A 20,599-nucleotide genomic window follows, 5' to 3' on the forward strand; every position below is an offset into this window, starting at 1 on the left:
GTGCACCAGTTGGCGCTTATAATAATCCAGAAGCTTCCATAATCATTTTTCTGGTGCCAACCAACAAATCACAATTTGCCATGGTGGGATTTGAACTTGTGCCCTCTGGGTTGCTCATTCAGTACCATAACTAGTGCACCATCATACAAGATGTGCAGACACCCATGGAGGATGCCGCAGCACTGAATGATCCATTGTGAGGGGGCACATGAGAGTTCTTGGAGGAATAAAGCTGGGATATGTGAGGGCAGCATGATGATGGAACGTGGCTTGCCAGTCACACACCAAGTTCCCAGTTTCAGCTGCACTGGAGAGCAGAGCCAAGTGGAATTCAAACTGAGGGTAACCTGTAGGGAGAATTACCCCACAGTGCTCTTGCCTACCTCCTGATGGTCAGTTTCAGAGGAGCATTGATGGAATGCTGGAGACAGGTTCTCTGTCTGTACACTCAGCTGAGATCTGGAATCAGGGCAATGAAGTAAATGGTAAAAATCTATTCTCTCTCCAGTAAACGTATAGGTGGATCACTGAGGGCTCGTGTTTCCATGATCTCCTGGAGCTTGCCTGATTGCCCTCGTGGGTTGGAAGAAACGTAGAATTTTTTCCTAACTTAGCCTGAGGTTAGCCAGTGTTGGGGGGCGGGGAATGGGGGGAGGCCGAGAGGTTTGTGAAGGGAATTCCACAGCTAGGGACCTAGACAGCTGAAGGCACGGCCACCAATGGTGGGGCGAAGGAAGTCGGGGATACACAAGAAAAAAGAAAGACTTGCATTTATATAGCGCCTTTCACGACCACCAGATGTCTCAAAGCGCTTTACAGCCAATGAAGTACAGTCACTGTTGTAATGTAGGAAACGTGGCAGCCAATTTGCACAGCAAGGTCCCACAAACAGCAATGTGATAATGACCAGATAATCTGTTTTTCTAATGTTGGTTGAGGGATAAATATTGGCCAGGCCACCAGGGATAACTCCCCTGTTCTTCTTCGAAATAGTGCCATCTTTCACGTCCACCTGAGAGAGCAGACGTGGCCTCGGTTTAATGTCTCATCCGAAAGACGGCACCTCCGACAGTGCAGCACTCCCTCAGCACTGCACTGAAGTGTCAGCCTAGCTTTATGTGCCCAAGTCCCTGGAGTGGGACTTGAACCCACAACCTTCACGACTCAGAGGCGAGTGTGCTACCAACTGAGCCACAGCTGACACAAAAGCCAAAGTTGTACCATATCAGATTATGTATGACCCATGTATGATTTAACTCTGGGTATGTGTTAAATTTCCTAGTTCCCCATTGTGCAGCAATTACTGAGTGTCTGTTCTTTTTTTAATCTAGCACGGGGAAGCAGAGGCCTTGGACTGCAGTGATCTCCACTCCTTACAGAGGGCTATCTCTGAGAAAGACAAAGAGCTTTCCACCGTTACACATCAACTAGCAGAAGCTCAAAAGGACATATCGAGGCTCAGCCTGCAGCTGTTGGACAGGCCGGGGCCGGTACTGTCAGACGATGGGGCTGGCTCCCTAATACAGATGGTGCAAGGAAACCAATTTCTGCCTCTGGAACAGAAGGCCATGTCAGCAGCAGATAAGAATTTTAATGTGTTGGTAGAGCAGAAGGAAGGAATGAGCTCCATCACGCTGATGGAAGAAAATGCTAGTTCAGGTGCTGAAATGGAGAGCACCACTGTTTCATTACAAATAGAGGGGAAGACTACCTCTGTCATACAAGTAGAACAAAGGAGTACAACAGTTGTCCATCTAGGAGAGAGCACCTACTCTACCACAGAGGTGTACAGTTCTGGGGAGCACCGAGAATATAGTTCCACCTCACAGGGAGGACTAGAGATGGTCTCGGGAGAAGAACAAGGTGGTGGGATGATAAGAGGTGTTCATGAGCTTCATGTGGTTCAGAGCAAAGAGTTTGAGAATCTACAAGCTCGCATACAGGAAATTGAAAAGAACCGTGAAGAAGTGGAGGCCTTGTACCGCAGGCAGCTGGAAGACAAGCAAGAGGAGCTTACGAGCTTAAATCAGATAGTTTTGGATTACGGGAAAGAGGCAGAGAATGCAAAGGAAACCATTAGAAATCTGAGTGTAGAAAAGGATCAGCTTCTCGATCAGATTCAGCGGTACGATGAGGAATTGTCCGCACTATCTCAACTGAAAGAGAGACTGACGAAAGCAGAGGAAGATGCGGCCGATGAAGAGAAGAGGCGTCTTTTGTTTTTGGAGAACACGAGTATGCAGAGCGGCTTGTTGGAAGAACAGCTTCACAGTGCAGAAAATGAATCTAGGTCAAAAGACATGAAAATTGAAGCTCTGGAGAAGGAGATGGACATCATCCAGCATCAGGTCTCTGAGCAGGAGGTAGTGGCTAAAGGTTTGAGAGGGCAGTTACAAGTGAAAGAAGAAGCAATCTTGAGCTTGAAGCAGCTCGTAAATGATGACGAATCTAAAGTCGAGGAGCTTGTGCAGACGCTGGCCTCCAAGGAGCAGGCATTGGCGTGCGTGCAGCAAAGTCTGTCCGAAAAAACAAGCAGAGTTCAACAGCTTCAGACGAGTCTGTCGGAAAGGGACAATGAAATGGCGGAGGTCACTATGAGCATGTCTGAGAAAATGGTTGCATTGAATGAAGACAAATTTTCACTGGGGAAGGAAGTAAAGCGGTTAAAGGAGCAGCTGTTATCGCTGCACAAAGATCAGGAGGAAAATGAAGACCAGGAGAAACCCACTGCTGAGTGCAAGCAGCCCACTCAGGAGAAAGAACAGATGGACCCCTCACAAAATGGCGCTGTCGGGTTTGAGATGTGGTTAAAGGAGAAGGACAGTTTGGAGAAACAAGTGGAAAACCTGAAGAAGGAGAATGAGCAGATAAAGAGAAAGCTGCAAGCCGCATTGATGAAGAGGAAGGAGCTTTTAAAGAAAGTGGAGGAAATGAAGCAGGAAGCACAGAATAAAGACCTTCAAACAGAGGAAAGCTCTCCACCAGGGGATGGAGCAGGACGCAGCGACCTAGAATCTTCAGAGCCAGTGAGGCCACCCGAAGAAGCACAAACCCAGGATCCACGTACTGTTGACCTGATTAAGGCACTTGCTGAAAAAGAAACAGATTTTCAGAATGTTAACAGAACGCTGCAAGATCAAGAAGCTACGGTTGGACAGCTTCAGAATTTAGTAGAAGATCTGAGACAAAACCTGCAGGAAAAAACAGATCACATGATTTCTCTGGAAGCTGATATATTGGCCAAGCAGTTGGCCATTCAACAGCTAACGTCACAGCATGAGGTGGAAAAGAAAGGCGTTGAACATGAGGGCACTGAAGTAGATTCTGGTAAGAATGTGGCTGAGCCCATTGCCACAATGGAAGGGTTGGTAAAAGATAAGCAAACTGAGCTTCAGATTAAGCTCTCCACTCTGGAGCGAGAGAAAGATCAGCTGCAGAAGAAGCTTGAGGAAGCTGTGAGCTCGCGCAAGGACACGATCAAAAAGGCTCAGGAGAAAAACAGACATCACAGGGAACAAGTGAAACAACAGAAAGAAGAATATAACGTCTTGCTGGAGAATTTTAACGTGCAAAGTCAGGAGAAAGCAAGCATCTGTGAGGAACTTTCAAAAGTCAAAGAGCAACTGCGGCTCTTGGAAGAGAAGCCTCCTGCAGCCGTAGTGTTGCAAGCAGGAAAGCTACTTCATCAGGGTAATCGTGAGGAATCGACTGTCCCAAAGGAGGAGATACCAGAGGACAATCAGCATTTAGGCTGGAGCCATGAGTGGGTAGACTCTTCAAAAATAGAACCAGTTCAGACACTTATAGACTTCTCTGAACCAAGAGGTGAGGATCTTTTGGTGGCACAGCTGAGGGAAGAGCTCCAGAAAGTACACGATGAGAAGAATGACCTTGAATTAAAACTGCAGCATTTGACAGATCTTGAACAGAGAACAAGGGAGGAATCAGCAGAGTCTCTGGATCGAATCTCTGAGCTGCAGGATACCCACCGCCTAGAGAAGGAGGAGTTACTTAAAGAAGTTGACTTTCTGAGAAAAAGATATCAAGACATAGAAGCACAAGCAGAAGACCTTAAATTAGCTTTAGAGGAAGCCAGGGCTGAAAGTTCTGTCTCCGAACACATGGCCACACTCAACAAGGAGAATGAAGAGTTAAAGGCCATTTTGCATAAAAAGGATGAATGTGTAGAACATTTCCGTATTGAGTTGAAGGAAAAAGATGCACTCCTCGCAAACCTGCAACAGAAGATATCTGATAAGGAAGATCTTGTCAAAGCTTTGCAGAATCGAATGGAAGAGCAAACCAAAGAGTTCGAAGAACAGAGCAAACGCCTCCAAAAGGAGATCCTGGAAGCTCACCAGAAGCAAGAAGAAGATACTGAAGAGGCTAAGTCCAAACAGCAGATACAGAGGAAGCTACAAGCTGCCCTGATCTCGCGTAAAGAAAATTTGAAGGCAAACAAATCACTGAAGGAAGAGCTAGCTACTGTAACAACATTGAAAGAAGAATTAAGTAGCAAAGTGGGAGAAATGGAGAAAGCCATTGAAGACCTGAGGCGGGACAAAGAAGACTTACTGGCAAAATTGTTGAATCTTCAGGAACAAAAGGAAAAATTAATCATAGAAGTGGATAAGTCACTGGCTGAAAACCAGAATCTCAGTGCTTCATGCGAGAGCTTGAAGCTCGTCATTGAAGGTATTGCACAGGAAAAAGGAAGCTTACAGCAGGAGATTGAATTCTTGAAAGAAGAACAAGTAGCAGAAAGCTCAGAGTGGCAACGCAAACACAAAGACCTACAGAAGGAATATGAAACCCTCCTACAGTCCTACGAGAACGTAGGCGGTGAGACTGAAAGGATGCGCCGTGTACTGGAGGTTGGCAAGCAGGAGAAGCAGGCGCTGCTCGGTAGGATTCGAGAGGCCGAGGCTCAGAAACTAGAAGTAGAAAAGCAACTTCAGGAGGTTGTGCAGGAGCAGGAGGGAATGAAAGAGAAAATGAGGAAGTTTGCTAAATCGAAGCAGCAGAAAATTATGGAGCTAGGAGAAGAAATTGAGAGGCTTCAGTCAGAACAGCAGCCTGAAACAAGAAGCCAGGTTAAACCATCTGAATCCTCGGACTCGACAGAAAGGCAGCTTCAGGAGGAGCTGCAGAAAGCAAAGAGGGAAACTGAAGAGGTGACAACTGAACTTGAGACATTAAAAGTTCAAAGGGATTCTTTGAACCTTGAGACCGATATGTTGAGACTGCAGCTGAAGGACATGACCAAGAAGCTGGAAACGAGTCAAAAAGAATTGGAGAAAAATCAAAGCAACGTCATTGAAGAACAGGAAGTTAAGATGCAAGAAGCGATTGTTGCATCCCTTGCAGTAGAAGTTAAACAAGAATTCACCAACAAATTGGGGTCTTCTGTAGAGTCAGCTACAGCCCATGCCTCTGCTGAGGGCTCACCAGACGTCACTGATCACAGTTTCCATGATGAAATTACCAGGTGCAGACGAGAACTGTCACAGCTGATGGAAGAACTGACACAGATGGAAAATGACAAACAAATGATAGAGGACAAGGTGCACGAATTGAAGAAAATGAATCAACTTTTGAAAAGTGAGAAAGACACCTTGGAAGAAAAACTGGTTAAAAATCAGGACGAGTTCAAACTGATGCATAAGTCTGTCTCTGAGCTGGAGCAGGAGAACCACCAGATGAAGCAAAAAGTAGAAGAGGTAAAGAAAGAGAAAGCAGCTGCAGAGTCAGATAAAGATGACCTCGAAGAGCGACTGATGAATCAGCTGGCAGAGCTGAACGGTAGCATCGCCAACTACCAGCAGGAATCAAAAGACGACAGCGACAAGGTTTCATGCCTAGAACTAACTGTGGAAGACAATCAGAAACAGCTGGACAAGCTGGAAGAAGAGGTGAGGCAGCTCACGAGGGAGAAAGCAGAAGCTGCAGCCAAGATGCAAAAGGACTTTGAGCAAAAAGTGAAGACGATGCAAAGGGGGAAAGAGGGGAGTAAGATCCACAACAAAGAACTACAGGAGCTGCTTAAGGAAAAACAGCAAGAGGTCAAGCAGCTGCAGAAAGATTGCATCCGGTACCAGGAGAAGATCAGTGATCTGGAAAAGACCATCAAAGCGCTGGAATTTGTTCAGCAAGAGACCCAGAAGAATTTGGACGCCATGAAGAAGGAAAAGGCAGCAAAAATGGAGGATTGCAAGAAGGCTCAGGCAGAGTTGTTTTCCTGTAAAGTCCGACTCGATGATACCCAAAGTGAGGCAGCTAGGATCCTAGCAGACAACCTGAAACTGAAAGAAGAACTCCAGACCAATGAAGAAAAGGCCAGAGAGCAAACCAGCAACATGGAAGAAGAGCACAAGAGAAGACTTAACCTGGAAAAAGATGAACATAGAAAGCATCTAAGAAATATGCAAGGAAAAGTGGAAAGTTTGGAGCGTGAGAAGAATCATGCTGAAGACTCTATCAATGCGCTGAAAGACATGTTGGAAAAGAAGAAAGAAGAATCCAACCAGATTCAGGCCAGCTTCAATGAAAATTTGGCCAAGCTGGCAGCCTTCACTCGTAGTATGTCCTCTTTGCAGAATGACCGGGATCGAATCATCGATGAGTCCAAAAAATGGGAAATCAAGTTCAATGATGCGATATTGAAGAAAGAGGAAGAGATCAGGGACAAGGAAGACAACTGCAACATGTTGAAGGACCAGCTAAGGCAGGCCTCCATTCACCAAGAGGAACTGGAAATCAAGCTTTCCAGGTAAAGTGAAAATGTTTTGGGGGTTATTCTCTGGGTTTGTCCTACTGTTGGGGAGCCTCACCCTCTGGCTGTGCGCATCAAAAAATCACAGGCAAACTAACCATGGTTTTCCAATATAATATAAAATAAAAACAGAAAATGCTGGAAATACTCCGCAGGTCAGGCAGCATCTGTGGAGCGAGAAACAGAGTTAAGGTTTCAGGTCGACGACCCTTCGTCAGATGTGTGGCTGGCAGACAAGGATGCTCAGAAGATTGTCCCTTTTATTCCTTAATTTAGATCAAATGCAAAGAGCCCAGTTCAGCCACTTCCCGAATGGCAGGGAAGATGAGAGTCTCAGAAACTGTCGGTCTTCTCTTCCTCCTATAAACTTTTCAAACTCAATCTAATCACTACTTCTTGATTTCCCTCATTATCACTCCCACTAGCTTAAACATCTGCTTCCTCCACCACAGGTATACAAGGCTTCTTCAGCAACACCTCCCAAAACTGCTACCTCCACCACCTAGAAGGACAAGGGCAGCAGGTGCATAGGAACACCACTACTTCCAAGTCACACCATCCCAACTTGGACATATATTGCCGTTCCCGAATCCTTGAACTTCCTACCTAAAAGCATTGTGGAAGCAATAAATGCCAGCCTTGCCAGCCCACATCCCGAGAATAAATATTTTTTTTAAAGCGATTTCAGTCTTGGTGGTGTCCTGCATGCTGGACCTTTGTCCTTCATCCAGGTTAAAGGAATATACAGAACTGGCCGGTCCTGGTGTTGAGGAACTCTTATATCCCACTATTGAATTTTCTGTCAGACCCTTGGCGAATTATTCAGGTTCCTTAATTATTTCTCCTATTCTTTTCAGCTTTGGTGGTGACCAGCAATATGGACCTTGGCCCGTCACCTAAATGTCTTCACTAAAAGTAAATCACCCCAGAAATGAGCACAATAGGAAATTTAGCACATATGAATAATATTTCTACTTTTGGTGAGAACTGTCCATTTATGTTTTAAAACAGCTCACTTCTTGGTGCAGTTAGTTAATTGATAGAGTAGCAGGCCAAAGTCAGGTGTGATCATCGACATGATTAGAAGTTTACCTTATTTGAAACAGTTTTTTAAAATTAATTAGTTGGTTGTTTTTGATGGCGTAGGACAGGCAACGAGGAGACTGGCTGCTTCTCCATGGTGGGGGGAGGGGAAGATGAAATAGGAGTGGTCACTGTGGGCTGACTTCATGCTCCTCCTAGTTGGTGGTTTATAGAGTGCTGAGGGTAGGGGCCTGCGAGTAAGTGGCCCATCCATTCGGACATGATACGAGGGGACCGAGGAGCAGAAGAGGAGAATATGTCTGAAAATAAGAGCGAGTCTCTCACTCAACAAAAAAGGCACAGTAAAGTCTTTCATTGGCAGAACTGATCGGAATTATTTTTTGGAAGTATAACCTGAACCCAGCTTAATATAGCCATCAAATGATTCCCCACTCAAATCAGGAATCTGATTTTGTTTATTCAACTGATTTTTCACAGATCAATTCTCAGATTCCACAATATCAGTTTTTAAATACTTTTTTTCCACTCGAATGTTGGCCGAATTGTCAACCCTTAGAATGTTCTGGAACTTTGCACTATTTTGTGCACCTCACGATTCTGTGCATCTCTGCATCTCCTCAGCTGCACTTGGGGCAAATAGCCTCTTCTCAGTCTATAGTTCCTGCCATTCTTATGACATGGAAGGAAGGGTTTGAGGCAAATAGAACCGGATTTGTTAGAACAGAGATTTGTAAAGTTGTGCTGGAGCTGTTTAAGTTAGCTTTGCTGCCCTGCATTAATATTGTGGATCCTTTTTCCAGGTTGGAGCACAGTGAGCAGGAATGGGAATCAAAGTTCAAGTCTGAAGAGGAAAATCACAGGCAGATGATGAAAAAAGTCGAGGAGGAAAACGGACAACTCTTGTCAAAATCGGAGGAATTCCAGAAGCTCCACAAGGATTCTCAGAACGAGCTACTGAAGCTAACGGAAGAAGCCAAGAGCCTGAGAGAACAGATCGCGGATTTGAAGAGCTCCCTGGAGAAGCTTGAGTCAACCAAAGGTGACCTGGAGAAAAACCTGAGGCAGCGAGAGGCAGAGGTGCAAAATTACCTGCTGACCTGCGAGCAGCTCCAATCTGACCTCCAGAGCTCCAAAGCGTTAACGGAGAAGCTGCACGAAGAGACCGGAGAAAAGGAGGAGAAGATTGTTGCACTCCTGGCAGCGAAAGAGGAGGCAGTTGCCAATGCCATCGGTGAAGCCCAGCAACAGCATGCCGAAGAAATCAGGCACTGGGAAAGTCGGGTTAAACGGATGGAAGAGGAGAAATCAGAGGGAGAGCAAGCAATCAGAAAGCTGCAGAGGGAAACTGAAGATCTGGATGCAAAGCTGAAGAGAACCGAAGAGGCATTAAAGCAGCACAAGATAAAGCTGGAGTCTTTTACAAAGTCCATGGCCTCCCTCCAGAATGACCGGGAGAGAGTGTTGAGTGACTACAAACAGCTCGAGCAAAAGCACATTCAGGTGATTGTAGAAAAAGATCAACTAATTCAGGAGGCTGCCACTGAGAATAACAAACTCAAGAACGAATTCAGGAGCCAGCAAGGGCAGAGGGACGATTTGAACTCAGAAAATGCCAAACTCAATGCACAGCTCATGCGATATAGGGAAGACCTCAACCAGGTGATTTCTATGAAGGATTCTCAGCACAAGCAGTCCCTGAAAACTCAGCTTGAGAAAATCAAAGTGTTGGAGAACGAGAAAACTGACGTGGAGAGACGGTTAAAAGAAGTAGACAACAGTTCAGAAGAGCTGAGTCAGGAAAACAAAACTCTGAAGGAAGAGAAGCAGAACCAGAACGAACAGTTGCAGTTAGCAGAGAAAACCACCGGTGAGCTGAAGGAAGAAGTGGAAAGGTTAACAAATGGTGGGCCTGTTCAGGTGCTTCAAAGTCAGTTGGATGAGAAGACAGAGGAGGTGGAAAAACTGACCACCAGTCTCTCCTCCATGCAGGAAAAGGTGGCTGAACTTGAGTTGAAAGTGGTCACTGTTGAGGAGGAAACTGGGCAAAAGCTCTGTGCCGCTGAAGCCAAATACGAGAAGGAACTCCAGAATCTGCAGCATAACGCCGGCATCATGAGAAATGAAACCGAAACGGCGGAGGAAAGAGTGGCCGAACTGGCAAGGGACCTCATGGAGACCGAACAGAGATTGCGGGGAACGATTGAAGAGATTGAGCAACTCAAGGGGCAGAACCAGTCTTTTGGGAAAGCCATGAGTTCCTTGCAAGACAATCGAGACCATCTCCTGGCGCAACTTGAGGAATTACAGAGCAAATACACGTCCGACTTGGAGACAGAGAAAAGCAGGAGTGAAAGTTTGTACCAAGAGCTAACCCTGTCTAAAACCAATTGCAATGAATTGGTGGAAGAGAAGAACCTTCTGTCCTCAGAGTTGGCAGCTGCGAAGAGCAGCACCATTGAAGACAGCCTCCTGGCCCGCATTGATGAACTGAGCAAGCAACTTTCCTCCAAACAGGAGGATGTGCATGACTTGACCTTAGAACTAGAAGGCTCAGCCAATCAGCTAAAAGCGTTCTCCAAGACTGTGACGACCCTACAGGATGAGAGGGACAGACTGATGGACGAAATGGTCAAAAGCAAAAAGGTTCATGAAGTTAAGCAGGGCTCCACATCGACCTCTTCAAAGCCAGGCGAGGTGCAGAGTCTGAGAAATGCTCTGTCTTCATTGCAGAATGACCGGGATAGACTGGTAACTATGGTTTCTGTCACTAGGCTTTACATGTAGACTTCCCTCACAGCTTGAAACTTTTTTTTATAGATTGTGTTTTTTCACTGAGCCTCATCCATAACTCTGCTGCCCATATCCTAACTCGCACCAAGTCCCGTTCACCCATCACCCCTGCACTCGCTGACCTACATTGTCTCCCAGTACAGCAATGCCTCGATTTTAAAATTCTCATCCTTGTGTTCAAATTCCTCCATTGCATTGCCACTCCCTATCTAGTGTAGTAAAACGTCCCAAGGCACTTCACAGGAGCATTATCAAGCAAAATTTCACACCGAGCCACATAAGGAGAAATTAGGATGGGTGGTCACAAAGGTAGGATTTAAGGAGCACCTTAAAGGAGGAGAGAGAGGCTTAGGGCCCAGGCAGCTGAAGGCACGGCCACCAATGGTGGAGCGATTAAAATCGGGGATGCGTAAGAGTCCAGAATTGGAGGAGCGCAGAGATCTCGGAGGGTTGTAGGGCTGGAGGGGGTTTAGAGATGGGGAGGAAGGAGCTAATGAAGTACGTCAGCTTCTTTTAACATTAAACTTTGTGAAGACATTTGTGGGCGTCGCTGGCAAGGCTGGTCATTTATTGCCCATCCCTCGTTGCCCTGAGAAGGTGGTGGTGGGCGGCCTCCTCCCTGAACTGCTGTCTTGTTTTGCTGATTAAACCTGAAATTACAAAATTTATTTTATTTAGGATCCAAAAAGGCCATGTATCGCCTAGCACAGAATTCACTTTATATTTTTTTACTCGGACAGATTCAGGAGAAAAACAAAACCTGAAAATCAGAAGCCACGACTATAACGCCAAAAGTGAAAGGAGTAGGAGAGAGAGACCAGGTGATTCACAAAGTAGTCGCCAGGTGACTCCAAGCTTGCATTCTAAAAGCCTGGGTTGTAGAAGGAAGGGAAGGGAAGGTGTTGCCATACAGTGCTGGTGTCCTGCACTCTGACCCCTGACTCCTCCCCCCAGTGTCACTGTACAATGCTAGGGTCCTACACTCAGATCGCTGACCTCACCCCCCACCGTGTCACCCCAGCTGGGGTCCTGCATTCGGTCCCTTCCCCACCCCGTGTTTCTGTGTAGTGCTGATGTCCTGCACCCTGTCTCTGTACCCGTGTTTCTGTGTTTTACTTTCCCAATTCTGGTTGCAGCTGAAGGAGTTGAAGAGCCTGCAGCAACAGTATGTGCGGATCGGGGAGGATACAGCTGAAATGCCACAGCTCCGGGCACAGCTCAAAGGCCAGAACCGACAGCTAGCCGATTACCAGGAGACCCAGGAGAAACTGAAGCAGGAGAGCAGTGCCTGCCAGGACGAGCTGAGACAGCTAAGGTTAATATTTGGTTGTTTGTTTAGTTATTTTCTGTAGGTTCCTGTTGCTGGCTCGCCCTTCCCTAGTCGAGTTTCCTCATTCCCCAAACACAGTGTGATCACTGCAGGCTCAAGATCATAGCCACGAGCAACAAAACATCTCCCCAATGGCTGTCGTACACAAGGAAGAAAGAAACATTTGCATTTATATAATCCTCAAAACTTCTCTCCATAATTCACACAGAGAATTACTTAGAAGTGCAGTAACTGTTGTTCTATAGGCAAAGGCGACAACCATTCTGGGCCATGAATGTCCCACAGGCAGTGCTGCAAGGAGGGAGCAATCTTAGCCAATGTCCTACCCACAGCGCATAGTGGAGGGAGCAATCTTGGCCAATGTCCCACAGACAGCACTGGGAGGAGGGAGCAATCTTGGCCAATGTCCCACAGACAGCACTGGGAGGAGGGAGCAATCTTGGCCAATGTCCCACAGACAGAGCTGGGGGAAGGGAGCAATTTTGGCCAGTCATCAGGACAACTGCTGGGCGCTCTGAAGGGGGAGGGTGAACAGTCAGAGGTCGTGGTTAACATTGGTACCAACGACATGAGTAGAAAGAGGGATGAGGTCCTGCAACAAGAATTTAGGGAGCTAGGTAGCAGATTAAAAAGCAGGACCTCAAAGGTTGTAATCTCTGGATTACTCCCGGTGTCACATGCTAGTGAGTATAGGAATAGGAGGATAGAGCAGATGAATGCGTGGCTAAAGAGTTGGTGCAGGAGGGAGGGCTTTTGTTTCCTGGATCACTAGGTCTGCTTCTGGGGACCTGTACAAGTCAGACGGGTTGCACCTGAACCGGAATGGGACCAACATCCCTGCGGGGAGGTTTGCTAGTACTGTTTGGGGGGGGATGGGATACGGAGTGGAGCTATAGTGATGCACAGCCAAATATAGAGGAAAAAACAAGTCAGCCTGGAAGGCAGAGCAAATATGTAACGGCACAAGGGAGTATGGCAAGGCTGGATGGCATTTATTTTAATGCAAGGAGTCTTGCGAGTAAGGCAGATGAATTGAAGGTGTTGATGAACACATGGGAGTATGATATTGTTGCTATCACAGAGACATGGTTGAGGGAGGGGCAGGACTGGCAGCTCAATATTCCGGGGTATAGAATCTTCAGGCGAGACAGAGGGGGGTGTAAAAGAGGAGGGGGTGTCGCAATATTAATCAAGGAGTCAATTACTGCTGTAAGGAGGGATGATATCTTAGCAAGTTCCTCTAATGAGGCCATATGGGTAGAACTCAAAAATAAAAGGGGGCAAGCACTTTGCTGGGAGTGTACTATAGGCCCCCAAACAGTCAGGAGGAGATAGAGGAACAGATATGTAGGCAAATCTCAGAGAAGTGTAGAAATAATACGATAGTAATAGTAGGGAATTTCAACTTCCCCAATATTAACTGGGATAGTCAGAGTGTGAAAGGCTTAGAGGGTGCGGAATTCTTCGAGTGCATCCAGGAGAGTTTTTTGAGCCAGCACGTAGAAAGTCCTACAAGAGAGGGGGCGGTACTGGACCTAATTCTAGGGAATGTAGCCGGGCAAGTGGTAGAAGTGTCAGTAGGAGAGCATTTTGGTGACAGTGACCATAATTCGGTGAGATTTAAAGTAGTCATGGAAAAGGACAAAGATGGACCGGAAATAAAGGCTCTAAATTGGGGGAAGGCCGATTTTAATATGATGAGGCAGGATCTGGCCAAAGTGGACTGGGATCAGATACTTGTAGGAAAATCCACATCAGAGCAGTGGAGTCTTTCAGAAAGGAAATAGAGAGAGTACAACGTCAACATGTTCCCGTAAAGGTCAATGGTGGGACCAACAACCCCAGGGAACCCTGGATGTCGAGGGATATACAAGAATGGATTAGGAAAAAAAGGGGGGCTTTTGGCAGATACTAAGGACTATAAACAGTGGAAGCCCTAGAGGAGTATAGAAAGTGCAGGGGGGTACTTTTTAAAAAAAAAAAAAAAAAAAAAAAAAAAAAATTAGGAGAGCAAAGAGGCATGATAAAACACTGGCGGGCAAAATAAAGGAAAATCCCAAGGTGTTTTATAAGTATATTAAGGGCAAGAGGATAACCAGGAAAAGAATAGGGCCCGTTAGCAAAATACTGCAGATGCTGGAAATCCAAAATAACAACAGAAAATGCTGGAAAAACTCAGCAGGCCAGGCAACATCCGTGGAGAGAAATTAGAGTCGACGTTTCGGGTCTAACCCTTTTTCAAAACTGGAAAGGAAATGAAATAGATGGAAAGGCAGGGCTGGGAGAGAACAAAAGAAGTGAAGAGACATTAAGAGGTATTCAAAACGAGACGAGATGGTGATAGGACTAGTGGAGACAAAAGACGGCTCAGATTAGGTGTGAAATGTTCTGGCAGAATGAGAGACAGCTGCCATGTGGGAGAGAAAAAAAAGGGGGGGGGGAAAAGGGCCAAAACAAAGATGTGGATAAAATATAAGCAAAAATGTAATGGGGGCCAAGGTTATGATCTGAAATTGTTGAACTCGATGTTGAGTCCGGAAGGCTGTAAAGTGCCTAATCTGAAGATGAGGTGCTGTTCCTCGAGTTTACGTTGAGCTTCCGTGGAACAATGCAAGAGCCCGAGTACAGTGAGGTCTGAGTGGGAATGGGGCGGTGAATTAAAGTGACAGGCGACCGGAAGCTCGGGGTCCCCCTTACGGATGAACGGAGGTGTTCCGCAAAGCGGTCACCCAATCTGCGTTTGGTCTCCCCAATGTAGAGGAGACCACATCGTGAGCAGCGAATACAGTATACTAGATTGCAAGAAGTACAAGTAAATCGCTGTTTCACTGGAAGGGGTGTTTGGGGCCCTGGACAGTGGGAAGGGGGCCCATTAGGGACCAAAGTGGCAATCTTTGTGTAGAGCCGGAAGATGTAAGTGAGGTTTTAAATGAATATTTTGCATCTGTGTTCACTATGGAGAAGGACTATGTAGGCATAGAAATCAGGCAGGGGGATTGTGATATACTTGAACAAATTAGTATTGAGAGGGAGGAGGTACTAGTGGTTTTAGCAGGCTTAAAAGTGGATAAATCCCCAGGCCCAGACGAGATGTATCCCAGGCTGCTGTGTGAGGCAAGGGAGGAGATTGCAGGGGCTCTGACACAAATTTTCGGAACCTCTCTGGCCACAGGGGAGGTGCCAGAGGACTGGAGGACTGCTAACGTAGTACCATTATTCAAGAAGGGTAGTAGGGATAAACCAGGGAATTATAGGCCAGTGAGCCCAACATCAGTGGTAGGGAAATTATTGGAAAAAATTCTGAGGGGCAGAATTAGTCTCCACTTGGAGAGACAAGGATTAATCAAGGATAGTCAGCATGGCTTTGTCAGGGGGAGATCATGTCTAACCAATTTGATTGAATTTTTCAAGGGGGTGACCAGGTGTTTGGATGAGGGTAGTGCAGTTGATGTAGTCTACATAGACTTCAGTAAGGCTTTTGACAACGTCCCACATGGGAGACTGGTCAAGAAGGTAAGAGCCCATAGGATCCAGGACAATTTGGCACATTGGATCCAAAATTGGCTTAGTGGCAGGAGGCAGAGGGTGATGGTCGAAGGTTGTTTTTGTGACTGGAAGCCTGTGTCCAGTGGTGTACCACAGGGATCGGTGCTGGGTCCTTTGCTGTTTGTAGTGTACATTAATGATTTAGATATGAATGTAGGAGGTATGATCAGTAAGTTTGCAGATGACACGAAAATTGGTGGAGTGGTAAATAGCGAGGAGGGAAGCCTCAGGCTACAGGATGATATAGACGGGTTGGTCAGATGGGCAGAACAGTGGCAAATGGAATTTAACCCTGAAAAGTGTGAGGTGATGCATTTTGGGAAGACTAACAAGGCAAGGGAATACACAATGAATGGTAGGACCCTAGGAAGAACGGAGGATCAGAGGGACCTTGGTGTGCATGTACATAGATCCCTGAAGGCAGCAGGATAGGTAGATAAGGTGGCTAAAAAGGCGTATGGGATACTTGCCTTCATTAGCCAAGGCATAGAATATAAGAGCAGGGAGGTTATGATGGAGCTGTACAAAATGCTAGTTAGGCCACAGCTGGAATACTGTGTGCAGTTCTGGTCGCCACACTATAGGAGGGATGTGATTGCATTGGAGAGGGTGCAGAGGAGATTCACCAGGATGTTACCTGGGCTGGAGTGCTTCAGCTATGAAGAGAGACTAGACAGGCTGGAGCTGTTTTCCTTGGAGCAGAGAAGGCTGAGGGGGGACCTGATTGAGGTGTACAAAATTATGAGGGGCATAGATAGGGTAGATAGAAAGGAACTTTTCCCCTTAGTAGAGGGGTCAATAACCAGGGGGCATAGTTTCAAGGTAAGGGACAGGAGGTTTAGAGGGGATTTGAGGAAAAACTTTTTCACCCAGAGGGTGGTTGGAATCTGGAACTCACTGCCTGAAAGGGTGGTAGAGACAGGAACCCTCACAACATTCAAGAAGCATTTAGATGAGCACTTGAAACGCCATAGCATGCAAGGCTACGGACCAAGTGCTGGAAAATGGGATTAGATTAGACGGGCCTTGATGGCTGGCGCGAACACGATGGGCCGAAGGGCCTCTTTCTGTGCTGTATAACTCTATGACAAATCCCTGCACTTCAAAAAGCACATGGGGTTTTCAACGTCTAACTGATCAGGCCGAAGAGGCCTCAGTTTATTGTCTCACCCAAAGAATGGCACCTCTGACAGTGCAGCACTCCCTCCGTGTGAGCCGAGATTATGTGTTGAAGTCCTGGAGTGGGGCTCAAACCCACAGCCTTCTGACTCAGAGGTGAGAGTGAGAACCAAGCTCAATTGATGCTGTCTCCATGTTTGTACCAAGGCTGTAATGAGGTCTGGAGCAAAGTGGTCCTGGCAGAACCCAAACTGAGCATTGGTGAGCAGGTTATTGGCGAGTAAATACAACCACTGAGCCAAGCTGACACTGAAAACAGCCTGTTGCATATATTGATAAACTATCTGTGGCCACCGCAAGGGTCACATGGAAATGTTGGAAAGTTGCAATGTGATCGAGCTGTCTGTGTGACAGAACTATGTTTCTGGTAGCAAGATGCTCTCTACAAAAATCTCTGTTGCTCTGTTACTTATTTGCCTCATTAGCTGGTGAGTGACCCAGACTAGTGATCACATACAGAGATGGAAGGGAAATTGTAGGGAGGGTCACAAGACACTCGTCAAACAAAATTATAGAAAATCAGTGTCATCTTCACACTCCCTCATTCCCGAAAAATGCAGAAAAAGGGGCCCGCATGTAATTCCGTTGCCCTGTGTGTGTGATTCCGTTGCCCTGTGTGTGATTCCGTTGCCCTGTGTGTGATTCCGTTGCCCTGTGTGTGTGATTCCGTTGCCCTGTGTGTGTGATTCCGTTGCCCTGCGTGTGTGATTCCGTTGCCCTGCGTGTGTGATTCCGTTGCCCTGTCTGTCTGTGATTCCGTTGCCCTGTGTGTGATTCCGTTGCCCTGCGTGTGTGATTCCGTTGCCCTGCGTGTGTGATTCCGTTGCCCTGTGTGTGATTCCGTTGCCCTGTCTGTCTGTGATTCCGTTGCCCTGTGTGTGATTCCGTTGTTCTGTTTTGCAGGTCTGAGAAGTTGTCTTTTGCCGTGCAGAGTGACAGACTGAAAGAACAGTATCTGATCGCTGTGTCAGATAAGGACAAACAGATCCAAGAGCTTCAGAGCCTGTGCCAGGAGATGAGGCAGAAGGTGACGCAGCAGGTATCGGCCTGGTCTTAACAGCTGTACTAGGTGTTGATCTTAACTCCGTGCTTGTTGCTGACACGAGACTCAGGAACCAAACAGAGTTATTTCTCTTCCTTTACACCTTCTTCAGGATGTTGCGAGCAATTTGGTCCCAGCCTCCAACCCTGGACTGTGCTAGAGTACGAGGGCTGCAGTTTTCCTCAGCCCACATGGGGCTAGACAGGGCCAAGGTCAGCCTAGGTTCCCGCTCCTAATCATTCTCCAGTGACTCCTGCTGTGCCTGTGTGCATGGGCATCAGGTGCGATCACGACCGACCTCAGCTGTGATGCCCTTGAGTACCACATCGGCACTCACTGTCTGGGCTCACATGTGACGAATGATCACTTGGACCAAGTACTGAGAGACAGCTGGCTCCTGTGGAGTGGTACCCAGCATGGCCAGGGCCTTCACAGGGGGAGAGGAGACACGGGAGGTATATCGGGGAGGAACGAGTACAGGACAGCATGGAGCTGCCCCTGCGTCCTGTGCCACCAGGTGAAGGGGTGTGGCATTGTGCCAACGATTCCTGCACAGGGTGAGTCACGGGGGAATGAGACAAGCCGAGGTCTTGGAGCCTCGTGACATCGAGGCAGGGAGCAGAATCTTTTTAGCAAAAAAAAATTCTAATAATATCGCACCTGTCAAACAGGCACCTGAAGAGGCAGCTAACCCTGGCGAGACCCTTAAAGGAGACCTGCAAACTGAGAACATCCAGCTGAAGTGCCAACTGAATGACAGCCTGAAAGAGCTGCATCAGAAGGAGCTTCGCATCCAGAAACTCAACAGCAAGGTGAGTGCAGCAGCAGGTTTGTTTTTATCCTGTTACGTGCCTTCCATTTCTCCTGATGTGCTTGTTCGTTTTATCTTGGGCTCAGTGGAAGCATTCCCGTCTCTGAGTTAGAAGGTGCAGGGTTCAAACCCCAGTCCTGGCGAGTGCAGATCGCAGCTCCGGCTCAGAATTCTGGGTTGACATCCAGCGGTATCCTCGCATCTGATGAGTGTGGGTGGCCCGCCCCAATTCATCATATGGGTTGTGGGAGCCCATAAAACACTACACCCCCCCCCCCCCGGTATAGGACTAACCCCCCTATCAGCTGGTATAAAGGTGACTACGGCCATGGAAGGAGCGTTGAGGTTGCAGCCTGTCAGACTGTTATCAGCCTGAGAGCCCTTCCACTACTTCACACATGAAGGGGTAGATTTTGCCGAACCCGTCGGGAAGAAGGCGGGACTTCCCCTTTCGGGTTTTTGACCTGCCTACTTAGACATCCGGCCAATCCGCGCGATTTTCCCTTGATTGACCTTGTTGAGCCCGCCCAGCGGGCTCAGCAGGCCAATTAAGGGCCACCCGGCAACAGGTGACGTCACAGACTGAAATTTCATCTGTCAAGAGTCCTTGACAGATGAAATATCAGCGTTTGACAGCTGTTTGAAGCTGTGAAACACTGACAGTCTGAGTTCTGGCATGAGTCATTCTACACAGACTCAGTTAGAACTCACACCGGCACTCAAAGCTGAAGGCTGTCACTTTTGACAGATCGCAGCCGTTCAGCTTTAAGTTCTGGCTGAGTGATGCGCTCCCGACGGCTACAGGAAGAAAGGCTGTTAAGGTAAGTACAGGTAAGTAAAAGTTCTTTACACACTTTAGACACACCAAACACACTTACCTTTGCACTCATGCACCCATCACTCACCTGAGCGCCAACATCGCGACCCCTCCAACTCCTTCAACCCGACGGCCCGCCTGCTCTACCTGGCGTGGTTTGGAGCCGTCGGGAAACCCACACGAAACCCCTCAAAATAGGGATTAGGCTAAAAACCGCCTGTTAACTACCTGTTAACAGGCAGTTAATTGGCACTAATCCCTTCCGCCTGGTTTCGGCGGGTCCCAGTGTGGGGCGGGTACCCGCCACCCCTGAAACTTACGTGGGGCGGGGTTTTGGCTGGGATGGTGTCGGGACCCCCAAATTTGGGATTTCCCCCCCCCCCCCACACGCCTGAAACCCCGCCTGACGGCTCCCCGAAAACCTAGCCTGAAGTGTTTGTTTTCTATCCCGGGTTATTTTCCCTCATTTTACCCATGTCATGCTTGCTGATTCTGGACCTTCATCTAGTCTTCGTTGCTAAGGGCCTGGCGTGGCCTGGCGAACAAGGGCTGACTTGGTTTGGTACTGAGCCTCCTGGCGAACAAGGGCTGGCTTGGTTTGGTACTGAGCCTCCTGGCGAACAAGGGCTGGCTTGGTTTGGTACTGAGCCAGAGGATTGCCGGTGCCCGGGGACCTGACCTTCAGATTAGGGAGGGGCGAGAAACGTGTCTAGCGGAGAAAAAACCTGCTGACTCTCTTCCCCCCCTCCCCTGAGGCTGCTGACTCTCTCCCCCCTCCCCTGAAGGTGCTGACTCTCTCCCCCCTCCCCTGAAGGTGCTGACTCTCTCCCCCCTCCCCTGAAGGTGCTGACTCTCTCCCCCCTCCCCTGAAGGTGCTGACTCTCTCCCCCCTCCCCTGAGGCTGCTGACTCTCTCCCCCCTCCCCTGAAGGTACTGACTCTCTTCCCCCCTCCACTGAAGGTGCTGACTCTCTTCCCCCCTCCCCTGAAGGTGCTGACTCTCTTCCCCCTCCCTGAAGGTGCTCACTTTCTCCCTCCTCCCCTGAAGGTGCTGACTCTCTCCCCCCTCCCCTGAAGGTGCTGACTCTCTCCCCCTCCCCTGAAGGTGCTGACTCTCTTCCCCCCTCCCCTGAAGGTGCTGACTCTCTCCCCCTCCCTGAAGGTGCTGACTCTCTCCCCCTCCCTGAAGGTGCTCACTCTCTCCCCCGTCCCCTGCAGGTGCTGACTCTCTCCCCCCTCCCCTGAAGATGCTGACTCTCTCCCCCCTCC

General features: G+C 47.9%; 1 protein-coding gene across 1 annotated transcript in view; it reads left to right on the forward strand.

Annotated features, from left to right (window-relative positions):
* The window catches only part of LOC147105795 (golgin subfamily B member 1-like), a 92,598-nt gene that overhangs the window by 56,279 nt on the left and 15,720 nt on the right, over positions 1-20,599 (forward strand). Inside the window, exons 14-18 of the mRNA XM_086010554.1 lie at positions 1,332-6,769; positions 8,617-10,564; positions 11,743-11,921; positions 17,565-17,700; positions 18,375-18,515. Coding sequence (XP_085866680.1) covers positions 1,332-6,769; positions 8,617-10,564; positions 11,743-11,921; positions 17,565-17,700; positions 18,375-18,515 — 7,842 coding nt within the window. The remainder of the gene's footprint in view (positions 1-1,331; positions 6,770-8,616; positions 10,565-11,742; positions 11,922-17,564; positions 17,701-18,374; positions 18,516-20,599) is intronic.

The sequence above is a fragment of the Somniosus microcephalus genome, chromosome 17, assembly GCF_052327205.1.
Source record: "Somniosus microcephalus isolate GS21.2 chromosome 17, FLI_Smic_1.0, whole genome shotgun sequence".
Classification (NCBI taxonomy): Eukaryota; Metazoa; Chordata; class Chondrichthyes; order Squaliformes; family Somniosidae; genus Somniosus; species Somniosus microcephalus.